Consider the following 24,967-nt stretch of genomic DNA (forward strand, 5'->3'; position numbering starts at 1 on the left):
CTATTACCGTAATTAATCTCAACCAGAGTAGACCATTGAAGCCATGACTGAATGGTGAGTCAACACTTTAGTCAATATTAGTAATAGAATTGACTCCCAGAAAATGGCTAGCCTTTCATTATATGACAGTAGGAATAGCATTTGTATACATAGACACCTTTAGGTAATTACATTTCAGCAAATGTTATACAAATGCCAGTTTGCTAAATATGTCAATAATAATGTCAAAGCTAACAAAACACAAAAGGTTTCACATAATAACAAAACAGAAACAGTCTGGTTTAGAATGAAGTATATAGTAGAAAGGACTTATTTTTTAAGTTACATGTACAATGAAAATGAAGCAAATACTGTATTTTAAATTCTGCTGACTATATTGCTACTACAGCAGCTCCCTTCCTTTTTTATTTAAGGAGAGATTGTAAAATGATTGTGGTAGTGTTTCAAAGTGAGGTGAATAAAATGCCACATTGTTGCATGGGCTGTGAAATTCAGTATGCAGGAGTTAGCAGTTTCTGCTGTGAAATCATTCTTTATAATTCAGCACTCCAGTCAGTAGGAATTGAGCTACAAAGATTAAACACTCCTAGCTGTACAACTGTGTGTGCTGTCTGTATATTATACATTAAGTTGATATGCTGTGGGAGTGCTTCTGTGTCAAAAGTGCGACTGAGCTGAAGAAAAGGACATGGCTATAAAATTTGAAAAGCCTCTCAAATCTGAACTTATACTGCTGTTGCAACCACAATGTCTTGTGTGATGCTTATAGTTCTATTGGGACTTTGGTGTCCATCAGTTCCTTGACTCTTATGGAGTCTAGCATCTTTGAAAAGTATAAGGTATATAAACCTTTATGAAGTATATAAACATTCCATTTAAGGACCACAAGTCCTAAAATGAGTATCACAGAATCTTAGAGTTTTATCTCAAACCAGCATTGCAGACCATGTCACACAATGATGTGTGCATGCCACCGTCAATCTGCCTTCCCCCATCTCAGGATCCTTTCATCTCTAGCTATTACTTACCAATACCTCCCAATTTTGCAGTGTTTCTCTCACCTACCTTGTGTGAAAAACATGGCCGCTGACTAGGACCTAAGATTAAGCAAACACACTGAGACAGGTAAGCTAGCCAACATCAACTGTCCAATATCAGAAATGCCAAATAAAACACTCCTTCGAAAATAGTAGAATATCAAGAGGTCCAGTCCAAAGTCAGAAACATAATGTACAAACAAACCAACATGCCAACGAATGAATGTTTTCTGGATCTGTAAGCAGCTTTGATTCCCCTCTGGGGTTGAGAAAGGTGAGGTAAAAATGAAGTAAGTAAGTAAATAAATAAATAAATAATGCCAATGGTGAAATTCAGTGTTCCAGTAAAAAACTGGGAAGCAGCAGAGTCAGGTCCTAGGTCAAGAGCAAACAGGCATTGGATTCAAGCCAGGTAATGACATGGCATGAGAACTAGAGAGTCACAGCTCTGGGAGCATTCTCTCTCAAGATCTCATTTACTGCTTGATTAACTAGCATTTTTCAGCCAATCTACGAAGCCTACAGAGACCTGCCCAGTCTCTGGGCAATCTCTAGAGGTGTTGGTATATTTAACCCTTCTGTAACTTGCCTAGACATTCTTGCTTCAGCTTCTTCTATAGGGCTAGCACAAACTGTTGTGGAGTGTTTGCTTCTACTGAGAACTCGTCTTCAGCAGAGGCTGAGCTAGGCATAGCAGGTTGCTGGGAGCTGCTGGCCTCCATCTCCTCTGCTGGCCCTTCTAGCTATTTTTGGGCCTCACTACCCGAGCTGTCCATGACACCTTGGTGCAGTGGAACCCTTCTGCTTCTGTGTCAGAACATGGCAGTAATATGGCTGGGAGTCTCCTCCTCTTCCCCTCACTATTTCCAAACAGGCATTTTTAATGAAAAAATAAAGAACAGTAGTAGAGCAGGAAGGTGGGGTTACAAGGGTGTGGGGAAGTAAAATTACGGGAGCATGAATTGCTGCAATAGCAGTAATGAAGAGAGGTGTGATATCAAAGTACTCAATGCAGCATCCACCATAAACAATAAAATTGATGTAGTAGAATAGCTCATGATATCAAGTCCTTAAAGTTGGAAGAGGCTGCTGGACTTTCTAGCCAACCCTCAGCCTTGCAAGAATATACAACCCCTGTTTAATGACCGCCAAAGAATGGGAGCCTGTCACCTTCTGAATCAGAGTTCTATTCCATTGATGAATGGTTCTTACAGTAAAGACACTCTTTGTAATGTCTAGTGATTATGATTATGACAACCTTTTCTTGTTAAAATAATAGCAGCAGCAACACAAATTTTGAATAGGAAAGGGTATTCTCAATTTTCAAACGTTACTATGTAAGAGTGCATGCAACCTACACTGGAAAACTGGCCTTAATGAGGGGATTGTAAAATGACTTTACTAGTCAATCAGTCATGGGCCTGTGTACTTGCCTTCACCTTCATATCGCTATCACTTAGGTCTAAGGTAGGTTACCAGATAGCACTGCATCCAGCAATTGAAGATGGAAGGAGATTATTCTCTTTTGTCTGGCAATTCAGCTGAAGAGTTCTTGCTTATCTCTCTTCAAACAGAAACAGCAAAACAAGTGAGGAGGACAAGTGGAAAGCTTACTATAAATGAGCTTTAAAGGAAGCACTGTGGGGTCTCTTTTCATGCCAACATGCCCCTCATTTTTGGCAAAAATCCTTCTGTTTTCTGGTCTTCAACAATTTTCCTAGGTTCCCTGAAGTTGCTAACATCACATGAATTAGAAGACTGCTAATATTGTATTTAAGCGCATAATAGTTGCACCCCCTTTTCATATGTGGTGGTCTTGTAAAATTATACAAAATTTTGAGAAAGGGTATTTAAAGAAATAAGAGAGATAATAAAAATAGAGATAGAGAGTACACCTAAATCAGCAATGTTACTCACGCATGACAATACAATTCCTTCACAAGAGGAGAAGGATTTGGACTCGAATTTGCTAACAGCAGCGAAATTGTTAATAGCAAAAAAATTGGAAAGAAAGAAAGGAAATTCAATTTGAAAAATGGTACAGGGAAATTTGGAACATAACTATTAGTGACAAATTGACTTGCAATATTAAAAGGGGAATATAGAAACAAACATATTTTTGTAAAATATTTTGAAAATGTATTGAGTATTTATTTTTTTACAACATTTATATCCCGCCCTTCTCCCCTGAAGGTACACAATTGGCAGCATTTCGATGCCTACACATAGTTAAAACATAGCAATGAATAAAATCCAGTTACAACACTTAAAACAATATAAAAATATAAAACATATAGTTAAAGTCCGTTCATCCAATTACTTACTTTACTTACTTAGGCAATCCCTCATAGGCCGAGGATGATGGTCTTCCATCTCTGGTGTCTTGGGGGTGTGTCTGTAGATGGCTGAAGAGACCTATTCTTGATCTGCATGTTCTCCTGCAGTGAGGACATTGGTTTCCAGGTGGAAGGCGGTCCCGGTCAGGGTTGGCTTGACGGGCCTTCCTCTTGGCACGTTTCTCCCTTAAGCCCTCCATTCGTGCCTCTTCGAACTCCGCAGCATTACTTGTCACAGCTGACCTCCAATTAGAGGGCTCAAGGGCCAGGGCTTCCCAGTTCTCAGTGACTATGCCACAGTTTTTAAGGTTGGCTTTAAGCCCCTCTTTAAATCTATTTTCCTGCCCACCAACATTCCGTTTCCCGTTCTTGAGTTCGGAGTACAGTAGCTGCTTTGGGAGACGGTGATTGGGCATTCCGACAACGTGGCCAGTCCAGCGAAGTTGATGGCGTAGGAGCATCGCTTCAATGCTGGTGGTCTTTGCTTCTTTCAGCACGGTGACATTTGTCCGCCTGTATTCCTAAGAGATTTGTAGGATTTTTCTGAGGCAACGCTGATGGAAATACTCCAGGAATTAGGTGTGATATCTGTAGACCGTCCACGTTTTGCAGGCATAGAGCAGGGTTGGGAGGACAATGGCTTTATAAACAAGCATCTTGGTATCTCTACGGATATCCTGGTCATCAAACACTCTCGGCTTCATACGGAAAAATGCTGCACTCACAGAGCTCAGATGGTGTTGTATTTCAGTGTCGATGTTGACTTTTGTGGAGAGGTGGCTGCCAAGGTAGCGGAAATGGTCAACGTTTTCTAATGTGACACCATTAAGCTGTATTCCTGGCATTGCAAAGGGGTTAGCTGGTGCCTGTTGGAAGAGCACGTTGGTTTTCTCAATGTTCAGCGAGAGGCCAAGCTTCTCGTATGCTTCTGCGAAGGCGTTTAGAGTGGCTTGTAGGTCTTCTTCTGAATGCGCACAGACTACGTTGTCATTGGCATATTGGAGCTCTATAACAGATGTTGTGGTGACCTTGGTTTTGGCTTTCAGTCTGCTGAGGTTAAATAGCTTGCCATCTGTCCAATAGATGATTTACACTCTGGTGGGAAGCTTCCCATCAACAAGGTGAAGTATCATAGCGATGAAGATGGAAAATAAGGTAGGGGCAATAACACATCCCTGCTTGACACCTAATTCCACCTTAAATGGGTCACTTTTGGATCCGTTGCTGTCCAAGACTGTTGCCATCATGTCATCATGGAGGAGCCACAGGACGTTCACAAATTTGTCAGGGCACCAGATTTTTTGGAGGATGGTCCAGAGAGCGCTGCGATTCACTGTGTTGAATACCTTTGCAAGGTCAATGAATGCCATGTACAGAGGTTGGTTTTGTTCCCTGCATTTTTCTTGGAGCTGTCGTGCAGTGAAGATCATGTCTACTGTTCCTCTGGAGGGACGGAAGCCATTTTGGGGTTCTGGGAGGGTATCTTCTGAAACAGGAAGAAGGCGGTTTGCAAGGATTCTTGCGAGGATTTTCCCAACTGAGGTTAAAAGGGAGATACCGCGATAGTTCCTGCAGTCTGTTCTGTCCCCTTTCTTGAAAAGGATGATGATGGTGGCATCCTTGAAGTCTGCTGGGATTTTCTCGGTCACCCACACCTTTTCAATGAGCTGGTGAAGTTGTTGTATCAGCTTAGGTCCACCTGCTTTGAAGATTTCAGCAGGGATCCCATCAGGTCTGCTGGTTTTGTTGTTTTTTTGTTGGCTGATGGCATTGCTTTTTTTGGTGTGTGTCAGGAGCAACTTGAGTCGCTTCTGGAGTGAGAGAATTGGCCGTCTGCAAGGACGTTGCCCAGGGGACGCCTGGATGTTTTTGATGTTTTTACTATCCTTGTGGGAGGCTTCTCTCATGTCCCCGTATGGAGCTGGAGCTGATAGAGGAAGCTCATCCGCACTCTTCCCTGGTGGGATTCGAACCTGGCAGCTTTCAGGTCAGCAACCCAACCTTCAAGTCACTTAGTCCACTACGCCATCTGGGGGCTCCGATGGCATTGCTGACTTCTTCCAAACTAGGCAGTGCTGCAAGCTCATCTCTGGTTTGTTGTTGTGGGATTTGTGAGAGGGTCTCTTCGGTCACATTGGATCTGCGATTCAGCAGGTTCTGGTAGTGCTCTTTCCAACGTAGTGCAATTAATGTGTTGTCCTTCAGAATTTTGGTTCCATCTGATGAGCGTAGGGGCTGTATGCCATGGTTTCTTGGTCCGTAAATGATCTTTGTGGCTTTGAAAAATCCCTAAGCATCATGGGTATCTGCAAAGTGTTGGATTTCTTCAGCCTTCTTTGTCCACCAGATGTTCTTGAGTTCTCTGGTCCTTCTTTGGACCTCCGCTTTTGCACTGGCATAGATCTTTTTCTTGGCAGCACAGTTGGTGTCTCTCTGCCATGTTTGGAAGGCTTTCCTTTTGTTATCAATTAGCTGTTGGATCTCTTTGTAGTTATCGTCAAACTAGTCTTGTTTGGTATCCTCGTACTGTGGCCATAAGTCAGTCTGGGTCATCTTTATCATTTAATCATCAAAAGCCTGGGCACATAGCCAAGTTTTCAGGGCTTTTCTAAAACTCAGAAGGGTTGGGGCTTGCCGTATATCTCTGGGGAGGGTGTTCCACAGCTGAGGGGCCACGACTGAGAACGCCCTGTCCCTCGTTCTTGCCAGCCGTGCTTGTGAGGCAGGCAGGACCGAGAGCAGGGCCTCACCAGATGACCTTAGGGATCTTCCTGGCTCATAGGAGGAAATACGTTCGGACAAGTAGATTGGGCCAGAACCATTTAGGGCTTTATAGGTCAAAACCAGCACTTTGAATTGGGCTCGGTACCATATCGGCAGCCAGTGGAGCTGGCTTAGTAGGGGGGTGGTACGCTCCCTATAAGCTGCCACTCATTGTACTAGTTGAAGCTTCTGCGCCATCTTCAAAGCCAACCCCACGTAGAGGCCATTGCAGTAACCCAAACGGGATGTAACCAGAGCGTGGACCACCGTGGCCAAGTCAGACTTCCCAAGGAACGGGCACAGCTGGCGCACAAGTCTGAGTTGTGTGAAGGCTCCCCTGGCCACAGTTGAGACCTGGGGTTCCAGGCTCAGCGATGAGTCCAGGAGAACTCCCAGACTGCGAACATGTGTCTTCAGGGGGAGTGTGACCCCATCCAACACAGGCTGTAACCCTATTCCCTGTTTGGCCCTACAACTGACCAGGAGGACCTCCGTCTTGTCTGGATTCAGTTTCAATTTGTTCGCCCTCATCCAGTCTGACACAGCGGCCAGACACCGGTTCAGGACCTGAACAGCCTCCTTAGTGACAGGTGGAAAGGAGTAACAGAGTTGGACATCATCTGTGTACAGATGACACCGAACCCCGAAACTCTGGATGAGCTCTCCCAGCGGCTTCATGTATATGTTGAATAACATGGGGAACAGTACTGAACCCTGCGGGACCCCACAAGTCAATGGTTGTGGAGCCGAGCAGGTGTCCCCAAGTGACACCATCTGGGAACGACCCTCCAGAAAGGACCAGAGCCACTGCAAAACAGTACCCCCGAGCCCCATTCCAGTAAGGCGCCCCAAAGGATACAGTGATCAACGGTATCGAAGGCCGCTGAGAGGTCCAGCAGGGACACACTCCCCCTGTCTAGTTCATGGCATAGATCATCAACTAAGGCGACCAAGGCTGTCTCGGTACCATGTCCCGTCCTGAAGCTAAACTGTGCTGGATCCAGAAAATCGGTATCTACCAAGAATGCCTGGAGTTGTGCGGCCACCACATGTTCCACGACCTTGCCAAAAATGGGAGATTGGAAATAGGCCGATAGTTATCCAATTGAGTGGGGTCCAGTGATGGCTTTTTCAACAGTGGTTTGATTACAGCCAATTTAAGGCTCGCTGGAAATATGCCTTCCCGAAGGGAGGCATTCACCACCACCTTCACCCACTCGGCCAGTCCCCCTCTGGCTTCTCTCACCAGCCAGGATGGGCAGGGGTCTAGAATACATGTGGTAGCCCTCACTTCTCTAAGCACCTTGTCCACGTCCTCAGGCTGAACCAATTGAAACAAATCCATCAGAATAGGACAAGCAGGTGCTAGTGCTACATCTTAGGAGACTGCCGTTAATATGGTGTCAAAGCCAGAACGGATCAAAACAACTTTGTCCGCAAAGAACCAAGCAAATGCTTCCCAGCGGGCTGCCGAGTTGTCAGGGATCCCATCTTGAGGGATAGGATATAACAAACCTCTGACAACTCAGAACAGTTCTGCCAGATGGTTCTTTGTCGACGCAATAATAGCTGCAAAGAAAATGTTCTTTGCAGCATCTATTGCCACAGCATATGCCCTAAGGTGGGAACATAGCCGTGTTTGGTTTGGCTCGTTCGGCTTCGAACGCTACACACCCTCTAGTTCCCTCTTCTTTTGCTTCATCGCTCCCAGCTCCTCAGTGAACCAAGGAGATGGTTTAGCTCGGGTACTCGAGAGGGGGCGTTCTGGAGCGATCGTGTTTATTGCCCTAGTCGCCTCTTTGTTCCAAAGGGCAATAAACACGAGGTCGAGGTGGTGGGAAACTCCCCAAGAGCCATCAGGATCCCTCCGGATCCATAAGCCTCCTGCAGCGGACCATCTTAATCAGTCCTCCACCCCTGCGAAGGTTAGGGGGCTCAGTAAGTCTAAACCTGATCAGGTAACGCTCAGTCCATGGCAACAGAGTGATGGTAAGCTCCTCCACACCACCACCACCTTTCCATCCCTGGCAGAAAACCAATTCAAGTGTGCGCCCTGCTCTGTGGGTAGGGCCCGATACTAATTGGGACAGCCCCATGGTTGCCATGAAGTCCTGAGCCGCACCAGAGGGAGTGGCCTCGTCATGGACATTGAAGTCCCCCAGCACAATAAGCCGTTGGGACTCCAAAGCAAGGCCTCAGCCCACCCCAGCTATCTCGGGTAGGGAGACTGTAGTGCAGCGGGGTGGTCAGCACACTAGCAGAATCCCTAAACTGTCCCTGCCCCCTACCCTCAGATGAGCACACTCAAACAAGGTAGACTATGGGATGGGGCACCTGGTCAGTGGAATGGACTCCTTATAGACCACTGCAACCCGTCCTCCCCTTCCTCCAGATCTCAGTTGGTGCTGCACGGTATACCCTGGTCGACAAAGCTGGGTGAGATTAACACCCCAGCCACATCCAACCAGGTCTCCGTTATGCACGCCAGTATATTTTTAATGAGGGAAAGGAATACAAGCCGGCAACAGAAGCAATGGAATTTTGGACTTGTAAAACAGAGTGAGTTGGTCCTGGTGAAGGTGGCACAAAATAAGGAGGGAGGGAGGAGGAAAAAAGTTATAATAGTGATGATGATGATGATGATGATGATAGTGAAATAAAGGTATATGTAGTAAAAGTTGTAATTGGATATGGTAAAAGTTAAAAACTATATAAAGTGTGCTTAAGGTGTGTTTGATTTTCTTCTTTTTATTTGTGCAAAATATGGCCTACTTCCCTGTCCAAGATATTGTAAAAAGGGGAAAGAGTGTACACTTAATACATTTTAATTGATAAATAAAAAACAAAACAAAACAAAAAAGAATTTGGTTGAATAAAGTTTGGCTCAAATCAGCTTTCTTTAAAATAGTACATCCTAGAGGATCTTTACTCTGGTGTCTGTTACCTGTCTCTTGAGCATAGTTTGGCGATAATATCAAAAGTTTTGGTTTTAAAACATCTTTTTTAGGGTCATTTGTCTTAATCTTCTTCAAAATATATTAGAATATGTTATGATTGTCCCATGCTGGAAAGTGGTATGTGGCAGATGTTAATTGTCAAATTTTGTCCTAAAGAGTGTGGAGACAACTTGAATGTTGAAGAATTTCAAATTGGAAAAATGTTAACAGATTTCCCCCCATTATTTTCATTGATTTTCCTGTTACAGTTTTCATGGCAGTAAACAGACTATAGCATTTCATGTTATCTGTAAGGAGTCAGAAGTCTCTTTGATGTATTTTATGTACAAATTAAATGTTTGTGTACTATATTTACTCTGGCCAATTTCACTATTTTCCCAAGCTTGTAAAAAGGTTTGTGAACATGCAGCCTATGGGCACCATGCATTCATGCCCTTCATTTTTTTACTGTTGTATGATCTTTATTCATATGTTATTTCAGAATTTAAGATCAGATTTACTGAGTCAATGTATACTTCTTAATTATGCTTATGAGTAAAAAATGAGACAGGATACCACAAGAGGCGATTTCCCCATCCTCTTATACAGCTGCTAGAGGTGATTATTACGTTTTTATAGTCTAACCAGGTGAAAACTGTGTAACATACACCCAACTTTCACGAGCCACAAACTTTGCTCGCTGAATTTTATTTAAAGATGCAAAAAAGTTTCAAGTTACTTGCAATATAAAAGTAAACTCTGTAATTTTAAAATTGTAATTGGGGGATTTTTGATAGCTCCAGTTCTGGAATAAAGAATGAGTGCGTGTAATGGGAAAGTTAATTAGGTAACATCAGAAAAGTTTATCTGGTATATTGGGATTGCATGGTTCAGTTGTCATTTAGTGTACTTTTGGGATTCTTAGTTGCATCACACCTCTGGCTCTGATAGAGTATTGTGTTATGAAGAATATTAATAATGCTTCAGAACAATTACTGGTTCATTTAATAACTGATTAAAATTCATGCATAATTTAATGAAACATGAAGAGACTTTATAAATGTCTCCTTGTCTTCAGGAGCCTGGAAACAAAATGGATATGGAAATACATGAATATGCTTTGTCTTCATCATAAGAAAAATGTTATATGTATTGATACAGTACCCTTAGATGTGCATAAAGTTATCCATATAATCATATTAATCAAAGTATATATTCCTTAGATTAAATTGAAATAACATACAGACTTCTAAAAACTGTCTCAAATTGCTAAAGGCAGATTAATAAACATCCACCATTATACATAACTTGGGATGTCTGTCTATCTGCCCTTCATCATTTGAGGGGTGGAAACTGAGATGATTTAGGTTAAGATATTAAATAAAGTCTGCTTGCTCTAATCCTGTCCTTTGAGAAATAAAATGAAGTGATTTATCTGGATTTAGTATTGATACATCAAAAGTCTCCCAACAGACACCTGGTCATAGCAGATGGTAATTTATATTTTAACTTACAACAAATTTCCATGGATTCTATATCCATGGATTCAGCCATTCATGATTTGAAAGCATTTTTAAAATCCCAAAAGCAAAGAGTTATTTTGCAATTTTACATAGTTTGATCATGACATTGTATATACTGGAGCTTGATCAGTGATTATGGTGTCCACGGGGAATCCTGGAACAAGACCCTCATGGGTACCAAGGGCCCATAGTAATTTTAAAACTCAATTGTATTTTAGTGAACAAAACTGGTGGAATTATATACTGTGGTACTTGTTGTTCTAGACATGATTGACCTACGGAGTCATTATATTGGCATTTAATAATTTGATTTCACAGCAAATGAGCTGTCATAATTCATTGCTACAAATAGATTGAGCCAGAGATCCAAATTAACATTGAATATACACTAGTTCATTTGAAGTTAAGTTCAAAGACCTTAGGGAATTCTTATATCACTAAAATTTTATCACACTAGTACAAGCAATCCCCAGGTTATGGAGAAGATAGGTTCTGTAGGTTTGTATTTAAGCTGAATTTGTATCTAAGTCAAAACAGGTACATTTATTAAGTTCTACTCCAGCAAAAAAAAAAAAAGGTTTTGAAAATATTGGCTTGTTGTAGAAACAAGGATTGGTGATAAAGCTTCAGTGGAGACACCTTTTCCCTATGATGACTCTTACAAGAGTAGTTTTTTCCCCCTAGGGGTTGATGTCCTCTTGGTTCCTGTTATCTCAACTGTCTTCTTAACGATAAGTCATATGTAAGGACCTCATCAGATGGCCCTTAGAAAGCCGGGGAACATTGGGGGAAATCATGGGGCATCGGTGATTGTCATATGCCTTCCAATGACATTTCCCCACTGTCCCTTGCTTCCTCTTCGCCTCCTCTGGCTTTCTTGTATGAAGAGTGTACACCTGTCTCCTTTGGGCTCTATTTCTCTGTTCTGCCAGCACAGAGTCCCGCTGGAAGTAACCCTGTGTCATATGATGGGCTCCACATGGCTCTATGCTGACAGCCTTCTGGTAGGGCAGAGAAGCAGGGAGAAGAGGCCCGGGCTGTGGCACAGGCTGGAGAGCAAGCCAGCTGCAACCAGCTGCAATGAATCACTCTGACCAGGAGGTCATGAGTTCGAGGCCTGCTCGGAGCCTGTGTTTGTCTTGTCTTTGTTCTATGTTAAAAGGCATTGAATATTTGCCTATATGTGTAATGTGATCCGCCCTGAGTCCCCTTCGGGGTGAGAAGGGTGGAATATAAATGCTGTAAATAAATAAATAAATAAATAAATAAATAAGATGCTTCTTGGCCTCAATGTGATGAGGTCCTAGGTTGGATATCTGTAACTGCCTTTATATGTGTTTTTCTCATCATGCGATTCCACTGAGCAGCAGGGTGCTTCAGGTAAATCTTCAATGTCTAGGTAGCCCCCTAAGCTAAAGTGTGCACTATTTGAAGCTGGGTTGTTTTGGTACATGAGACAGAATACCTCAGAAGCAGTATTGTATCCATTTGTGTAACTGCCATAAGAAATTAAATCTTATAATTTTCTTCCTTTTTTGTGACAACCTACCTGATGGAGCTTCTTTAATGAGTCTAAAGGAAGGGCTTGTCTTGCTGGAAAAAAGGAAATAGGCTTTCATTGTACAGTAGAATCTCACTTATCCAAGCTAAACGGGCCGGCAGAAGCTTGGATAAGCAAATATCTTGGATAATATGGAGGGATTACGGAAAAGCTTATTAAATGTCACATTTTGTTATGATTTTACAAATTAAGTACCAAAACATCATGTTGAGCAACAAATCCATAGAAAAAGCAGTTCAATACATGGTAATGTTATGTAGTAATTACTGTATTTATTAATTTAGCACCAAAACATCATGTTTTATAACAAATGTTATAACAAATCCACAGAAAAAGCAGTTCAATAAATGGTAACGTTACATAGTAATTACTGTATTTATGAATTTAGCACCAAAACATCACAATTTATTGAAAACATTAACTTTAAAAACATTGACTACTAAAAATTGACTACATTTAAAGATAGAATTGCATAAAATGAACTGATAGTAACAACATTGTTGTAAGTTAAATCCATAAAAAGTTTATTCTTGTGAAGATTTAAAAAAAATCTGTGATCCTTGCCTGCTTTTCCGATGATTGCTGTTTCTTTGCTGCTAAGTCTCACCAACCAGTGAGTAGGTGAATGGGGAGGGCTATTGCGGCCCTCCTCCTTCACCCACCCACCATGCCTAGGCTTCTTCGCCACACGGGGGGTGGCAGCACCAGCACCCGGCCTGACGAAGGTGCAAGCCAATGAGGGGGTGAACGGGGAGAGCCTTTGCGGCCCTCCTCCTTCACCCGCCTGCCCGCCCGCCTGTGCCTCAGCTCATTCACCGTGCCGGGGCCAGCAGCACCAGTGCCTCACCTGGCAAAGAAGCCAGCCAGCGAGCGGGTGAATGGGGAGGGCCTTTGCGGCCCTCCTCCTTCACCCGCCCGCTCGTTCCTTGGCTCCTTCATCACACTGGGGCCGGCAGCACCAGCACCCATCCTGGTGAAGGAGCCAGCCAGCGAGTGGGTCAAAAGGGGGGGGCTTTGTGGCCCTCCTCCTTCACCCGCCTGCCCGTGCCTCGGCTCCTTCACCATGCCGGGTCCGGCAGCACCAGCGCCTGGCCCTGGTGTGGTAAAGGAGCGGGAGATCATCCCTCGCTCACCCGACTGGGTTCTGGCAGCACTGGGATCTGGCTGGGTGAATTAGGGGGGGGAGGAATTTGGCTTGGATAGCATGGACACTTGGATGAGCGGGGCTCGAATTGGTGGGGCTTTACTGTAGTCACTTAGCCTGAACTTTTTACCCTTTGTTCAAAAATGTTTACTGAAGGTTCAGAGCGAAATCCGGTGTTCTCCTGGTACAGATTCATCCCTCCATCTCCCTTCTTTGTTTATGCTATCCTTGATGCTTCTCACACACTTTTCAATATAAGGCCAAGATGGGGAAGTTGTATCCGTTCATGTTCAAAGGAAGAGATTCCAGTTTCTTGGTCCTTTCATTTTTCATTGCAACATAGCACTGCTTAATTTTTTAAGCATAGAAAAGCAAGACAGGGTAGGTAATGAAGCTACCACCACCATGGACAGAAACTGATTATAGGCTAGAACCTACTAAAGAAGAATAGTTAACAAAACCTATTGACCTGGTGGAAATAGACACACTTTCCATTTTAATTAAAGAAAAATCATTAACAATGTTTCTGAAAGAATAGAATCTCTTAATTGAGTTTTTTTTTTTGGGAGAAATGAGGGATACTTGCTGGTTGTTAGCTTCACTAATTAAAATGAGTCTGTAATATAAACTGAAGTGTAATCTATAAAGTTGGATAAGATTGTCTAAGATTGTCTTCAAGGGTTAACTTCGACTGCAGAAAATATAGTTGGAAATCCTCTTTATTGTCTTAGTGTGTTAGATATGTGGATAGTTTTGAATTCTTTTTTAGTTTTTCTTAGTTTGTAATTTGTATTTAAGTTTGTGGTTTGCTTTTGGTGTATATATAATTTCATTGTACTATTACATGTGGTTTTCTATTTAATTAAATATAATTGGGAAAAGAGAGAAACAGATTGTGGGCCAATGAGTAATGTTATGCTTGATGACCAAGAATCAATAGAAGTGAAATATGCAAGAACAAAGATCCTTATGGAATTTCTGTAGTACTGTATGTTAGTTAAATAGATTATTCTTCTGAAATAAGACATAATCTTGGTATGTTGTATTATACACATGTTATTACAGTTGGAAGTATATATAGATGCCTTAGGATTTTTGGATTGAAAATCCATGAGAACAAGAGTTTGAGAAACCTCCCACCTATATGGCAGGTTAGGGAAGCAGTTGAAAAGTGAGGTTCAGGTTGTTTTAGCTTGCAAAATGCATTTTCACCACTAAAAATATAAATAGCACATTATAGATCACCTTTGAACATGTGGTAAAGCTAAAAGAGCTTTTACAAGCAAGTGGAAAAGGAGGATCCCACTTTTTCCATAGGTAAGCCTTGGAGTGTACATGTGTGAGCAAACAATCCCATGTGACTCTTGTAGGCAAGAAGAATGGATAAAAGTGTGGACCCTTGATCAAATTAATTGAATTTGTATGCAATTTGCCATCGTTGAAAAAACAACTAATCATAAAGTGAGGTGTCAAAACATGAGGGAAGATAAAGGTTAATATAAGTACTGTGTGCTTTTTCTAAAAAAAAAATAATCCCAAAAGCAATGCTTTAGACAGCATCAAAGAACCTTTATTAGAAGAAACTTGCTTGGCATGTTGTCTTTTTCCAGTGTAATGTTCAGAATTGTTCTGAACAAATGTTCTATTTTTTATCCAAGTCCTCTCTTTTCCTACAACATGGATAGACAACAGTGGCCCACTAGAAGGACAATGGTAGCCACTTTCATAATCTATACTGTTCAAGGTTAAAAAAGGGAACATCCGGAGCGCTAGAGTTCTTGCTCCTGTTGGACAAATTGGTATATCATTGTTAGAGTAGATGGTGCTTTTAAAGTATTGGAGAAGGTCCCCCAGCTAAGTTGCCATTTTCTTTTCCAGCCCTTTGGTGAGGGGTGGAGGCAGTTGAGGAAAAATGTCGAGTAGATGTGTTTAAGTGTAACATTACGAAATATTTTTTCAAGAAAGTCTGTGAATGATTGTTAAATGTGCTGAATTTTTTTCTTGCAAAATTCCAACATGACACATTTTGTTTTTCTTCACTAAAAATGTTGAGGTGTGTGCGTGCATGACATATATGGTTAAAAAAATCTTTGGCCATATTGAACAAAGAAGGACTTCTCAATATTATTGTGGTAAAAGCTATTGAGGTGGAATGTAATCCTAGAGAAGGCTTTTTAAGTGCAAAATGGGTTTCTGTCTGGAGTCATAAGGTTTGCTTATAATTGGCTTTAGCTGAAAGCATGCATATACAGTATGCCAACTTGCAGGCAAGTCATTTGAGAAACTCTATAATCTACAGAAAAGTAAGGATGTCTGGTTTTAACTTTCATTTTGATGGGATGGGTGAATTTCACAATGTATTCTTACAGAGCTCCTGGTTTTTATATAGTAGCACAGAAGAAAGCAGCTAACTGATATTTCAAAGTACCTGAAATGGAACACATGCAGAAAAATTGGATGGAACATAGGCAGGAAATTTTTAATCGATTTTTAATTGTCAAATAAAAATAGATTTTCTAGTTGCCTAACCAAATTATGGAGTTACTACATTACTTGTGATTGCAAAAGCTCTGTGTGTCTTGAATTTAGCATTGTTACCTAATTAACTGAAACAAATTAGCCAAACTATAAGCCATCTGGAATGAAAATGAAGTCTCCCTATTTCTAGACAATCCGTTTGTTCCTTGAAATAAGTTGTTTGCAGGTATTGCCACTTCTAAGCAGAACCAGAATAGTTACATTTTATCCACTCTTTCAGTCTCCTGGTACTCAAATCAATTTTACATGGTACAGTAGAGTCTCACTTATCCAACATAAACGGGCCGGCAGAACGTTGGATAAGCGAATATGTTGGATAATAAGGAGGCATTAAGGAGAAGCCTATTAAACATCAAATTAGGTTATGATTTTACAAATTAAGCACCACAACATCATGTTATACAACAAATTTGACAGAAAAAGTAGTTCAATACACAGTAATGCTACGTAGTAATTACTGTATTTACGAATTTCGCACCAAAATATCATGATATTTTGAAAACATTGACTACAAAAATGCGTTGGATAATCCAGAACGTTGGATAAGCGAGTGTTGGATAAGTGAGACTCTACTGTATTAAAATATATGTAGTCATACTTTATGATTGGGAGTATACTTCTTTTATCACTGTTATATAGTTTTTTTTAAAAAAAATCTGGCCTATACCTATATTAATATGGTATTCTCTTTCTGAATTATTGCTTTTTTCGCTTCTTACAGAACCTCCTCGACCAATAGCTCCCCCACAGTTGCTAGGAGTTGGACCAACTTACTTGCTGATTCAGTTGAATGCTAATTCCATTATTGGGGATGGACCCATTATCCTGAAAGAAGTGGAATATCACATGACAACTGGGACATGGACAGAAACCCACGCCGTAAATGCACCAACTTACAAGCTCTGGCATTTGGATCCTGACACAGAATATGAAATCCGTGTTCTTTTAACCAGGCCTGGAGAAGGTGGCACTGGCCAGCCAGGCCCTCCACTTATCACCCGAACCAAATGTGCAGGTATGTGTACCCGTTTGGATGCCATGTTGTATATACTTTGTTAAAGGTGGTGCCAAAAGATTATTCTAGAATTTCCTTTTATTCTGTAACTTTGACAGTTTTTAAAATATAGTTTAGAAGCTTAAAAAATTAAACATTTGTAACTTTTCAAAGGCCATTGAGAAGTTTAATTCATCACAAGAGATCTGGAATGTTTTCTGAGAATACAGTAGAATGCAATACAGTGTTCTCTCACTTATAGCAGGGTTTCTGTTCCAGGACCTAAGTGGAAATCTGCGAAGTAGGGACACTATTTTAATTATAATATTTATACATTATTTTAATTGTTATGTGGCCTTTCTCCCCCTTGCAAGCCCCGGGGAACTAGTGAACCCTTTCCTACCAGAACCGGCTGGGCCCTTGTTCTGGGCCCGTCATGTTGCTTTGGCTGCTTCCCTGCAGCCAGGGAAGAAGAAACGCTGCTCCAGCCGGATGAGTGAGCGAGGGAGGGTGGGTGAGAGAGTGAAGGCCGGTGGCAGAAGTAAAAGCCTGGAGGAGGCAGCCAGGTCTGGCTTCTGCCTCTGCTCCAGCAGGGCGACGCTGGGAAACGTGGAGGACTCGGAAGGGGGGGGTGGAGCGGAGGCAGAAGCCGGACCTGGCTGCCTCTTCTAGGCTTTTGCTGCTCCTGCCGGCCTTTACTCTCTCACCCACCCTCCCTCGCGCACTCATCTGGTTGGAGCAGCGTTCTTTCTTCCCTGGCTGCAGGGAAGCAGCCAGAGGAACATGACAGGCCAGGAGCAAGGGGCCCATCAGGCGCCGGTAGGGAAGGGTTGCAAGGGGGAGAAAGGTCACATAACAATTAAAATAATGCTTAAATATACCCCTGTTTTCCTGCAAAATAGCGAGTCTGCAAAAAGCAAACTGCAAAGTAGCAGGGGGACACTGTATAATCAATATTTTCTGAAGTGGCATATAGTCAGGGACAAGAGTTTTAACTCTGAATCTAAGCTTGGTTTAAAACTAAACTCAGCTGTGAACTTTTGAGATGGGATAAGTAAATCCAAGAGTAATCCTCAGATTTTCAGTATAGTCTGCTGATATTATAATTATCTCATAGGATTTTTAAAGGATTTCTGAGATAAGACTAAAAAAACAACATGCAATATGTACTCCAGCTTATAGAATAAATGGCCTTGTGTTTTTATTTATGTATATTTTATGGTGGTTTGGATCCAGAAGTTTTTATGTAACAGGGTTTTCCTTCTTTTGTTGTGATGTCTTTTCCACAACTGCAGCATCTAAATTCTGGTAGATCCTTGCCCTCTTAGGGTACATCTACACTGTAGAATTAATGCAGTTTGACACCACTTTTAACTGCCATGCCTCAATGCTGTGGAATCATAGAGCTGTAGTTTTAAAAGATCCTTAGCCTTCACTGCAAAATATTACTGGTGCCTCAGCAAACTACCAATTCTAGGATTCTAAAACATTGAGCCATGTCAGCTAAAGTAGTGTCAAACTGCATCCATTCCACAGTGTAGATGCATCCTTAGACTGCTTAGGATGTGGCACAAAAGGTAGCATAAATGGTATAAACTGGATAATTCCAACTGGTGTATTTGCTGCAGCTATTTTCTGCATAGGTAGGTATCGCCTTTGATGTAAACAGGGTTCATGCAGCTGTGTAGAGGTTGCAGCTGTCTCAAGACTTTTCATATTACTCAGTTCTGCAGGAAGAAACAAGGCCACTGCCAGTCCCATTTAACAGCCAGTAGTGTGAGAACTTGTCAAATATGACCTAACAAAATAGAAGTGGATTAATGCAACTGGCTCTTATAAGAAAAAGTGATGATACAGAAATCAGAGTAAGTCATTTCAGTTGGGTAGCATGCAGGAACTTCAGGCCTTTTTCTCCCCCTAGGACTCATGGAATTTGCTGCAAGTCCCACTTAAATTTGTTGTACTAATTGTGGGGATGTAGATATGAAGCATTTGTGATTCTCTGTGCTACAAATTTAATCTAATTCCTTGATGTTTTAGCAGTTCTGCTATACCTCCAGATTTATATGTGTTGGTGTTGGGCATAGGTTTCCTAGAAGTGTTGCATCTCAACTGTCATAATTATTTGTGAACTAGGATAATTGCAATCTCAATCAACTGAGACATCTTGGTTTAATGCTTTACTCTTTTGAAAGTAAGCCATATTGGCACATTTTACCACATGTGGTGGACATGCAACAAAGTAAACAACTACTGGAAACAGATCCATGCATACATCAAAAAAATGCTTAATACGAACTTCGAAATGATGCCACAAATGTACATTTTGAATTTGCCAGATTTTTTTTCATGCAAGGATTGACTTGAGAAACTGCAAGTCGCTTCTGGAGTGAGAGAATTGGCCATCTGCAAGGATGTTGCCCAGGGGACGCCTGGATGTTTTGATGTTTTTACCCTCCTTGTGGGAGGCTTCTCTCATGTCCCTGCATGGAGCGGGAGCTGATAGAGGGAGCTCATCCATGCTCTCCCCGGGTTAGATTTGAACTGGCAACCTTCAAGCCAGCAGTCCTACCAACACAAGGGTTTAATCCACTGCGCCACCAGGGGCATGTCGTATGAAGAACTAGAAAAGAAATTCAGGGAAAAAATTTTTTACCTGACGGGCAGCTCGAACAGTATATGCTTGATATTGGAGAACCTCACAGATACCTCTCTTAGAAGAATGGGAAAAACATTATAGATTTGCTAATAATGGACAAAATAACTGTACTCTTAAGAGAACTTTGTTGATGAATGGCAACCAGTGATTCAATATCTTAATAATAAAAACAAACATAGAATTGATCTACAAACATTTTAGTTTCCTATTGTCTCTGTATCTACAGAACAGTTGTAGTCCTTGAGACCTAGCCAGAGTCACAAATTGTAAGGGATAATGGGATTTGCATTCCAGCAGCATTCTCTACCCTTAGGATAACAAATATTGGCAAACATTGCTGTTTGTTGGACCCCAGAGATTGGTTTTCAGCATACAAATGATGTGGAAGTTCCTGAATTATTATTAGAGATGTGTTAGAAAGCTCCTTTAGGCTGTTTTCCTTTTAAAACAACACAGTTTTTATTTTAATGGAAATGGAAAATTATTTTTATGCAGTGAAATCTGGCACAGTTAAATGTTGTGACATTTGAAGACAATGTTATAGCAATCTTTTGTATTGCATTTCATTACAAAATATCAATGACGTTGTACTGGAGTCTGAAGCATTAAATGTGCTACTGTTGACACATAATACAGCAAACACAGTTTCATATTGGTTTTCAGTACCTGCTGATGGTATTTGGGTAGCTTAGACAGACATATTCTATAAAATTATCAGCTTTCAACTTCTAACTTCCCCCAAAACATTTTTGACCATCCTCTCTCTCCCTATTTATGAAAACATGAGCTACAACCATATTTTAATTTGATTTAATTTTAGTTTTGTGGCAATAAACCTTGAAGTATGTGAGGGGAATGCTTAGCTGCAATGCAGAGGCAGCAAACAGAGGCAAAATGCCTCTTGACATGCCTAGGAACATGGTCACTGTTGGAAAACAGCATAGAACTTAGCACCCTTCCCTTGATCTTAGTCACTTTAGAGATGCAGAGGAGCCTAGGATTTTATGGAGATGCTTCTAACTTTAATTCTGTATTCATTTTATGTTAATCAAGAAAATTTTGGAAGCTGTTTTATCATGATCTAGTTCATGAGGAAACCCATGGAGGTGACACTGTGAGTTAGTAACACACTGGGAGTGAGTTAGTAACACACTGTGGCACACTGAGGCTGCCACAGACATTTATAAAGGCTCAAGTATGGACAAATCAGATGTCCTTTCATATACAGGCAGTCCCCAAGTTACGAACAAGATGGATTCTGTAGGGTTTTTTTCTTAAGTTGAATTAGTTTTTAAGATGAAACAGGTACATTTTTGCAGTGTAACTCCAGCCAAAGAGTGTGTGTGTGTGTGTGTGTGTGTGTGTGTGTGTGTGTAAGGATTAACACCCCTGTGGTGTTTGTTTCTGTCTGTTCCCCTTTTCAGATTTCACCTCACTTTCTCTTCCTGTGATAATAGGATTTTGAAAAATTTGGTTTGTTATGGAAGCAAGGATTGGTTAGAAAGCTTCAATAGTGACACCTTTTCCCTGCCTAGGGGCAGATTTCTCTCACTTCCTGTTGTCTCACCCCCATTTATAATTATGAGTCATTTGTAAGAGGGATGTCTGTCACTCAAGAATTGCCTTCATACAGTTACAGACCTGTGATTCCCTTTAACTGTCTTGTCTGTAACCTGTGGAACCTTGTAATTTTTAGTTTGGTGAGGCATTCATCACCATTATTGCAATATTATATTTATACCCCATTTTATCTCTTTCAAAGAGGACTCAAAGCAGCATTCATGCCCCAGACTGAGTACTCCCTCCCCAAAATACTTCAAATGCAGATCAAGCAAAAGCATTGTGCCATGATTCTGAAGTGTGAAAGGGCACCTACAAACATTGCAATCACAGTTACCTTGAAAGTTACAGAATCTTACATTCCAGCTGCATACAGGCAGTGGAAGATGATTGTCATTGAATCCAACACTGGCTGCCAACATGTTTCCAGGCACAATTCAAAGTGCTGGCTTTGACCAACAAAGCCCTATATAGCTCAGGTCCAGGTAATCGTAACGATCATATCTCTTTCTGGTAGACAGTTATGATCAAATGGGGCAGACCTTCTCTCTTTCCCACCATCCACTTAAATGTGTTTGGTGGGCACACGGGAGAGGGTCTTTTCGGGGTTTGCTCCCAGACTGGAACTCTCAAGAAAGACCAGGAGAACCCCACCCCTGCAGGTCTTCTGCAGTCTTGACCTTTCTTGGGGAAGAAAAAAGTACATGCTGCTGGGGAAGTGTGGGTGGGATTGGGGGGGGTTGTGTGTTCTAAAATGCATTTTAATTGTATTAATTCTATTTTGACTGTATTTTAACCTAAAACACAAAATACAGTTTAATTGGGGTTTTTATTTTTGTATTTGCTTTGTTTTAAATTGATCAAAGTGTGTGATTGTTGGCTACCTTGATTTTCCTTGGGGGAAAGGTGGGGTATAAATAAAGTTTATAGTAGTAGTAGTAGTAGTAGTAGTAGTACTAATAACAATAACAACAACAATTCACTGTAGGCTTTAGTCTGAAGTTTAAAGGAGTTATCCAAGGTGATGAACCTCTTAGGTGGATATGATATGGTGCCTTAATTTCCTACTTTAAAATACCAGCTAAAAATCAGAAATGAATTGTTGCCCCGTAGACATGGAAGCCACCAGTAACCATTAAAGTTTTGCTTGGTGAGAAGAAAGGCAATGGAAGAAGAAGTTCATCTATTTGATTGTGTTCATGTCTCCCAAAATATATTGTTTTGACATTTTAGATATAGCCTCATGCTTCCTATTCTCTGAACTAATAGGAAATGACATGTAAAGTTATGTGAAATTTAATTGATAAAGGATAGTGCAAAACTGCGAGTTAAACATTCCTTTATTCATTTGCTCCTGTTTCTTGAATGACCTGGTAGCTCATTTTACAAACGGCAAATGTATTGAGTGGCTTGGAAGCTTTTGGAGTAGTGAACAGAATTATTGGCAGTGAAGTGATTCAGAAAGGATGAGAACCAGTGGGCCATAATATCACATGTTCTTTTTTGTCTTGTAGTTTTACTGTGACAAGTTCAGACACTTTTCTTGCTTTTTAGGATAGATTGTATCTTGCTTTGATAATCTTAACTATTGTTATCATCTTAGAATAAGATTTCAAAAAGCTTGTTTTCTCTAACCATAGTTACATTTAACCCCAGAGTTAAATGCCTCTTCTTAAATAAAACCAGTCCTTTTCTCAAAGCCCTGCCAGAAGAAGAAAGGCAAAGGGACTGCATGTGTGAAAGGATTTTACAAGGTTCAGTTCAGTGCTAACTGCAAACCAGACCTGTGACTTGCGATTAATTTGTTTCAAACCTGGTAATTTTTTTGCAAATATTATGTTATCATTGGTACTCAGAAGTAGTCATAGTGCATAAATACACTGATTTTATCTTCATGTTTTAGCTCTTTGTTTTCCAGAGAAGTTTAGCTATCTGTTGATGGAAACAGAATTCTAGATTAGATGGACTCTTGACAGTTCCCATTGTCCTTCTTTCTGCTGCTTTATTGCAGCAGATAATGGAACTGTAGGTAGTGACTCTTTTTTCTGTGATTTTTAAGATAGTTATCAATCACATGGACTTGTTATCACCCACAATCAGGTTTGAGGCACAAAAGCGGTTTGTGCTTCAGCATAGTTGTTGACTGTGTTTTGCTAAAGGACTTAGAAGCAAAGAAGTCTTAATGCTGTCAACTAATAAGCAGTGTAAATTATTTTTTCTCTTTCAAGAGTTGGTTAATTTGGAAGATGTGACATTAATCCAAATTGGATCCTTATAGAAACACTAGCTTAAGGTTTATCAAAAGTTGATATCTTCTACACAAATTAAAATTTGTATCCAGCATAGGTTTCTGGAGTTGGGCTGTCAAAAAAGCAAAATGATTTAGTTATTTTCTTTATATTCCACCTTTGTCCCAATATGCCAACCAGTTTTTAAAATACATACATAACAGTATTAAAATATCCTTCTTCTAAATCTCAAAGGAAAACAAGGTCTGCTTATTTTCATTTTTAAAGCCTTGGCAAAATGAGATCAGATAGAGGCTGAGCCTAGGCTCATGTGGAAATGAGTTTTGTAATCTAAGGACAAAATACTGTGAAGACTGTCTTCCATGTCCTCACCAACCATACAATTCCCAAAGATGTTAAAGTTTGGGCAGACTCTTATATGTTATTTCAAATTGTCTAGATCCAGGCAACTTTCTCACCCTCTGTTCCTTACAGATACCTCTCTAGAACACGGCACAAACATGCACAGAAAACACACACACAAAACACAATGTATGCAAGTTGATATTATTTCTTTTGTACATTTCTAGATTCTTCTTCCTGTTTTTGTATACTGTCAGACAAGGGAAGTGCTCTATCTCCATTTAGACCTCAGTGATTTATCAGACATACATGTAACTAGTCAATAGATCAAATTTCTGAGAGGAGCACTTTCTATAGCAAGAAAATGTATTGAACACATTAATACAGCCCTCTATTCCAGCAGTAAAAGAAAAGACAAAGATGATCCTTCACGTGATACTGCTTCAGACGAATAGTGTTTAGTGACAAACTCTGAAACAAAGTTCAGATAGTGGTTATCATCTTGGAAGTACAGTAGAGTCTCACTTATTCAAGCTAAACGGGCCGGCAGAAGCGAATATCTTGGATTATAAGGACTGATCAAGGAAAAGCCTATTAAACATCCAATTAGGTTATGATTTTACAAATTAAGCACCAAAACTTCATGTTATACAACAAATTTGACAGAAAAAGTAGTTCAATACGCAGTAATGTTATGTTGTAATTACTGTATTTACGAATTTAGCACCAAAATATCACGATATATTGGAAACATTGACTACAAAAATGGCTTGGATTATCCAGAGGCTTGGATAAGCGAGGCTTGGATTAGTGAGACTCTACTGTACATCTAAAGATTTACATTCATGTTTGGTTGCATAACAGTTGCCACTAAAATATAATCACACTAGAAATTATTCAGGTTACTGTGTGTATGCTTGTGTAAGTCTACAATTTTTAGTCAAAAAAATCAACGCAAAAGCCTGAGTCAACTTTTTCACAGATCAATGCAAGTGTTGCATATTATTTCTTATAAAAAAAGGAATGATTTCCTACTCAAGGAGCGAGAGTTTAGTCCATCCTTATGGAACCCAGAAGAAGCACTGAAGCCTTCTAGTGTCTTACTACTCCTTTGAGGGAAAGTATTCCTGTCAGGAATCCTGTCAGGCTTTCAAAAAAGCCAGAAGTGTTGCCATAGCTGGGAGAATAGAGGGAGTTGTTTTTTTCTTTTTTTTCTTTTACGTTGCTACAGAATGGATTAAGTTCCTGCCCCTGTTTTGGTAAAAGTTTTCTTTTTAAAAATATAAAAGTAGAGTGGTGAAAGTCCTTTGTTGAATGCCAGGGTT

General features: G+C 40.7%; 1 protein-coding gene and 1 long non-coding RNA gene across 19 annotated transcripts in view; one reads left to right on the forward strand and one right to left on the reverse strand.

Annotated features, from left to right (window-relative positions):
• Positions 1 to 24,967, forward strand: part of ptprk (protein tyrosine phosphatase receptor type K) — a 461,736-nt gene that overhangs the window by 260,270 nt on the left and 176,499 nt on the right. For all 17 annotated transcript variants that reach the window (XM_062978846.1, XM_062978854.1, XM_062978881.1 and 14 more), the window contains exon 7: positions 16,560 to 16,853. In XM_062978846.1, the coding sequence (XP_062834916.1) occupies positions 16,560 to 16,853 (294 nt within the window). The remainder of the gene's footprint in view (positions 1 to 16,559; positions 16,854 to 24,967) is intronic.
• Positions 1 to 24,967, reverse strand: part of LOC134298493 (uncharacterized) — a 182,240-nt gene that overhangs the window by 21,898 nt on the left and 135,375 nt on the right. The window lies entirely within an intron of this gene.

Source organism: Anolis carolinensis, chromosome 1 (genome assembly GCF_035594765.1).
Source record: "Anolis carolinensis isolate JA03-04 chromosome 1, rAnoCar3.1.pri, whole genome shotgun sequence".
Lineage (NCBI taxonomy): Eukaryota > Metazoa > Chordata > Lepidosauria > Squamata > Dactyloidae > Anolis > Anolis carolinensis.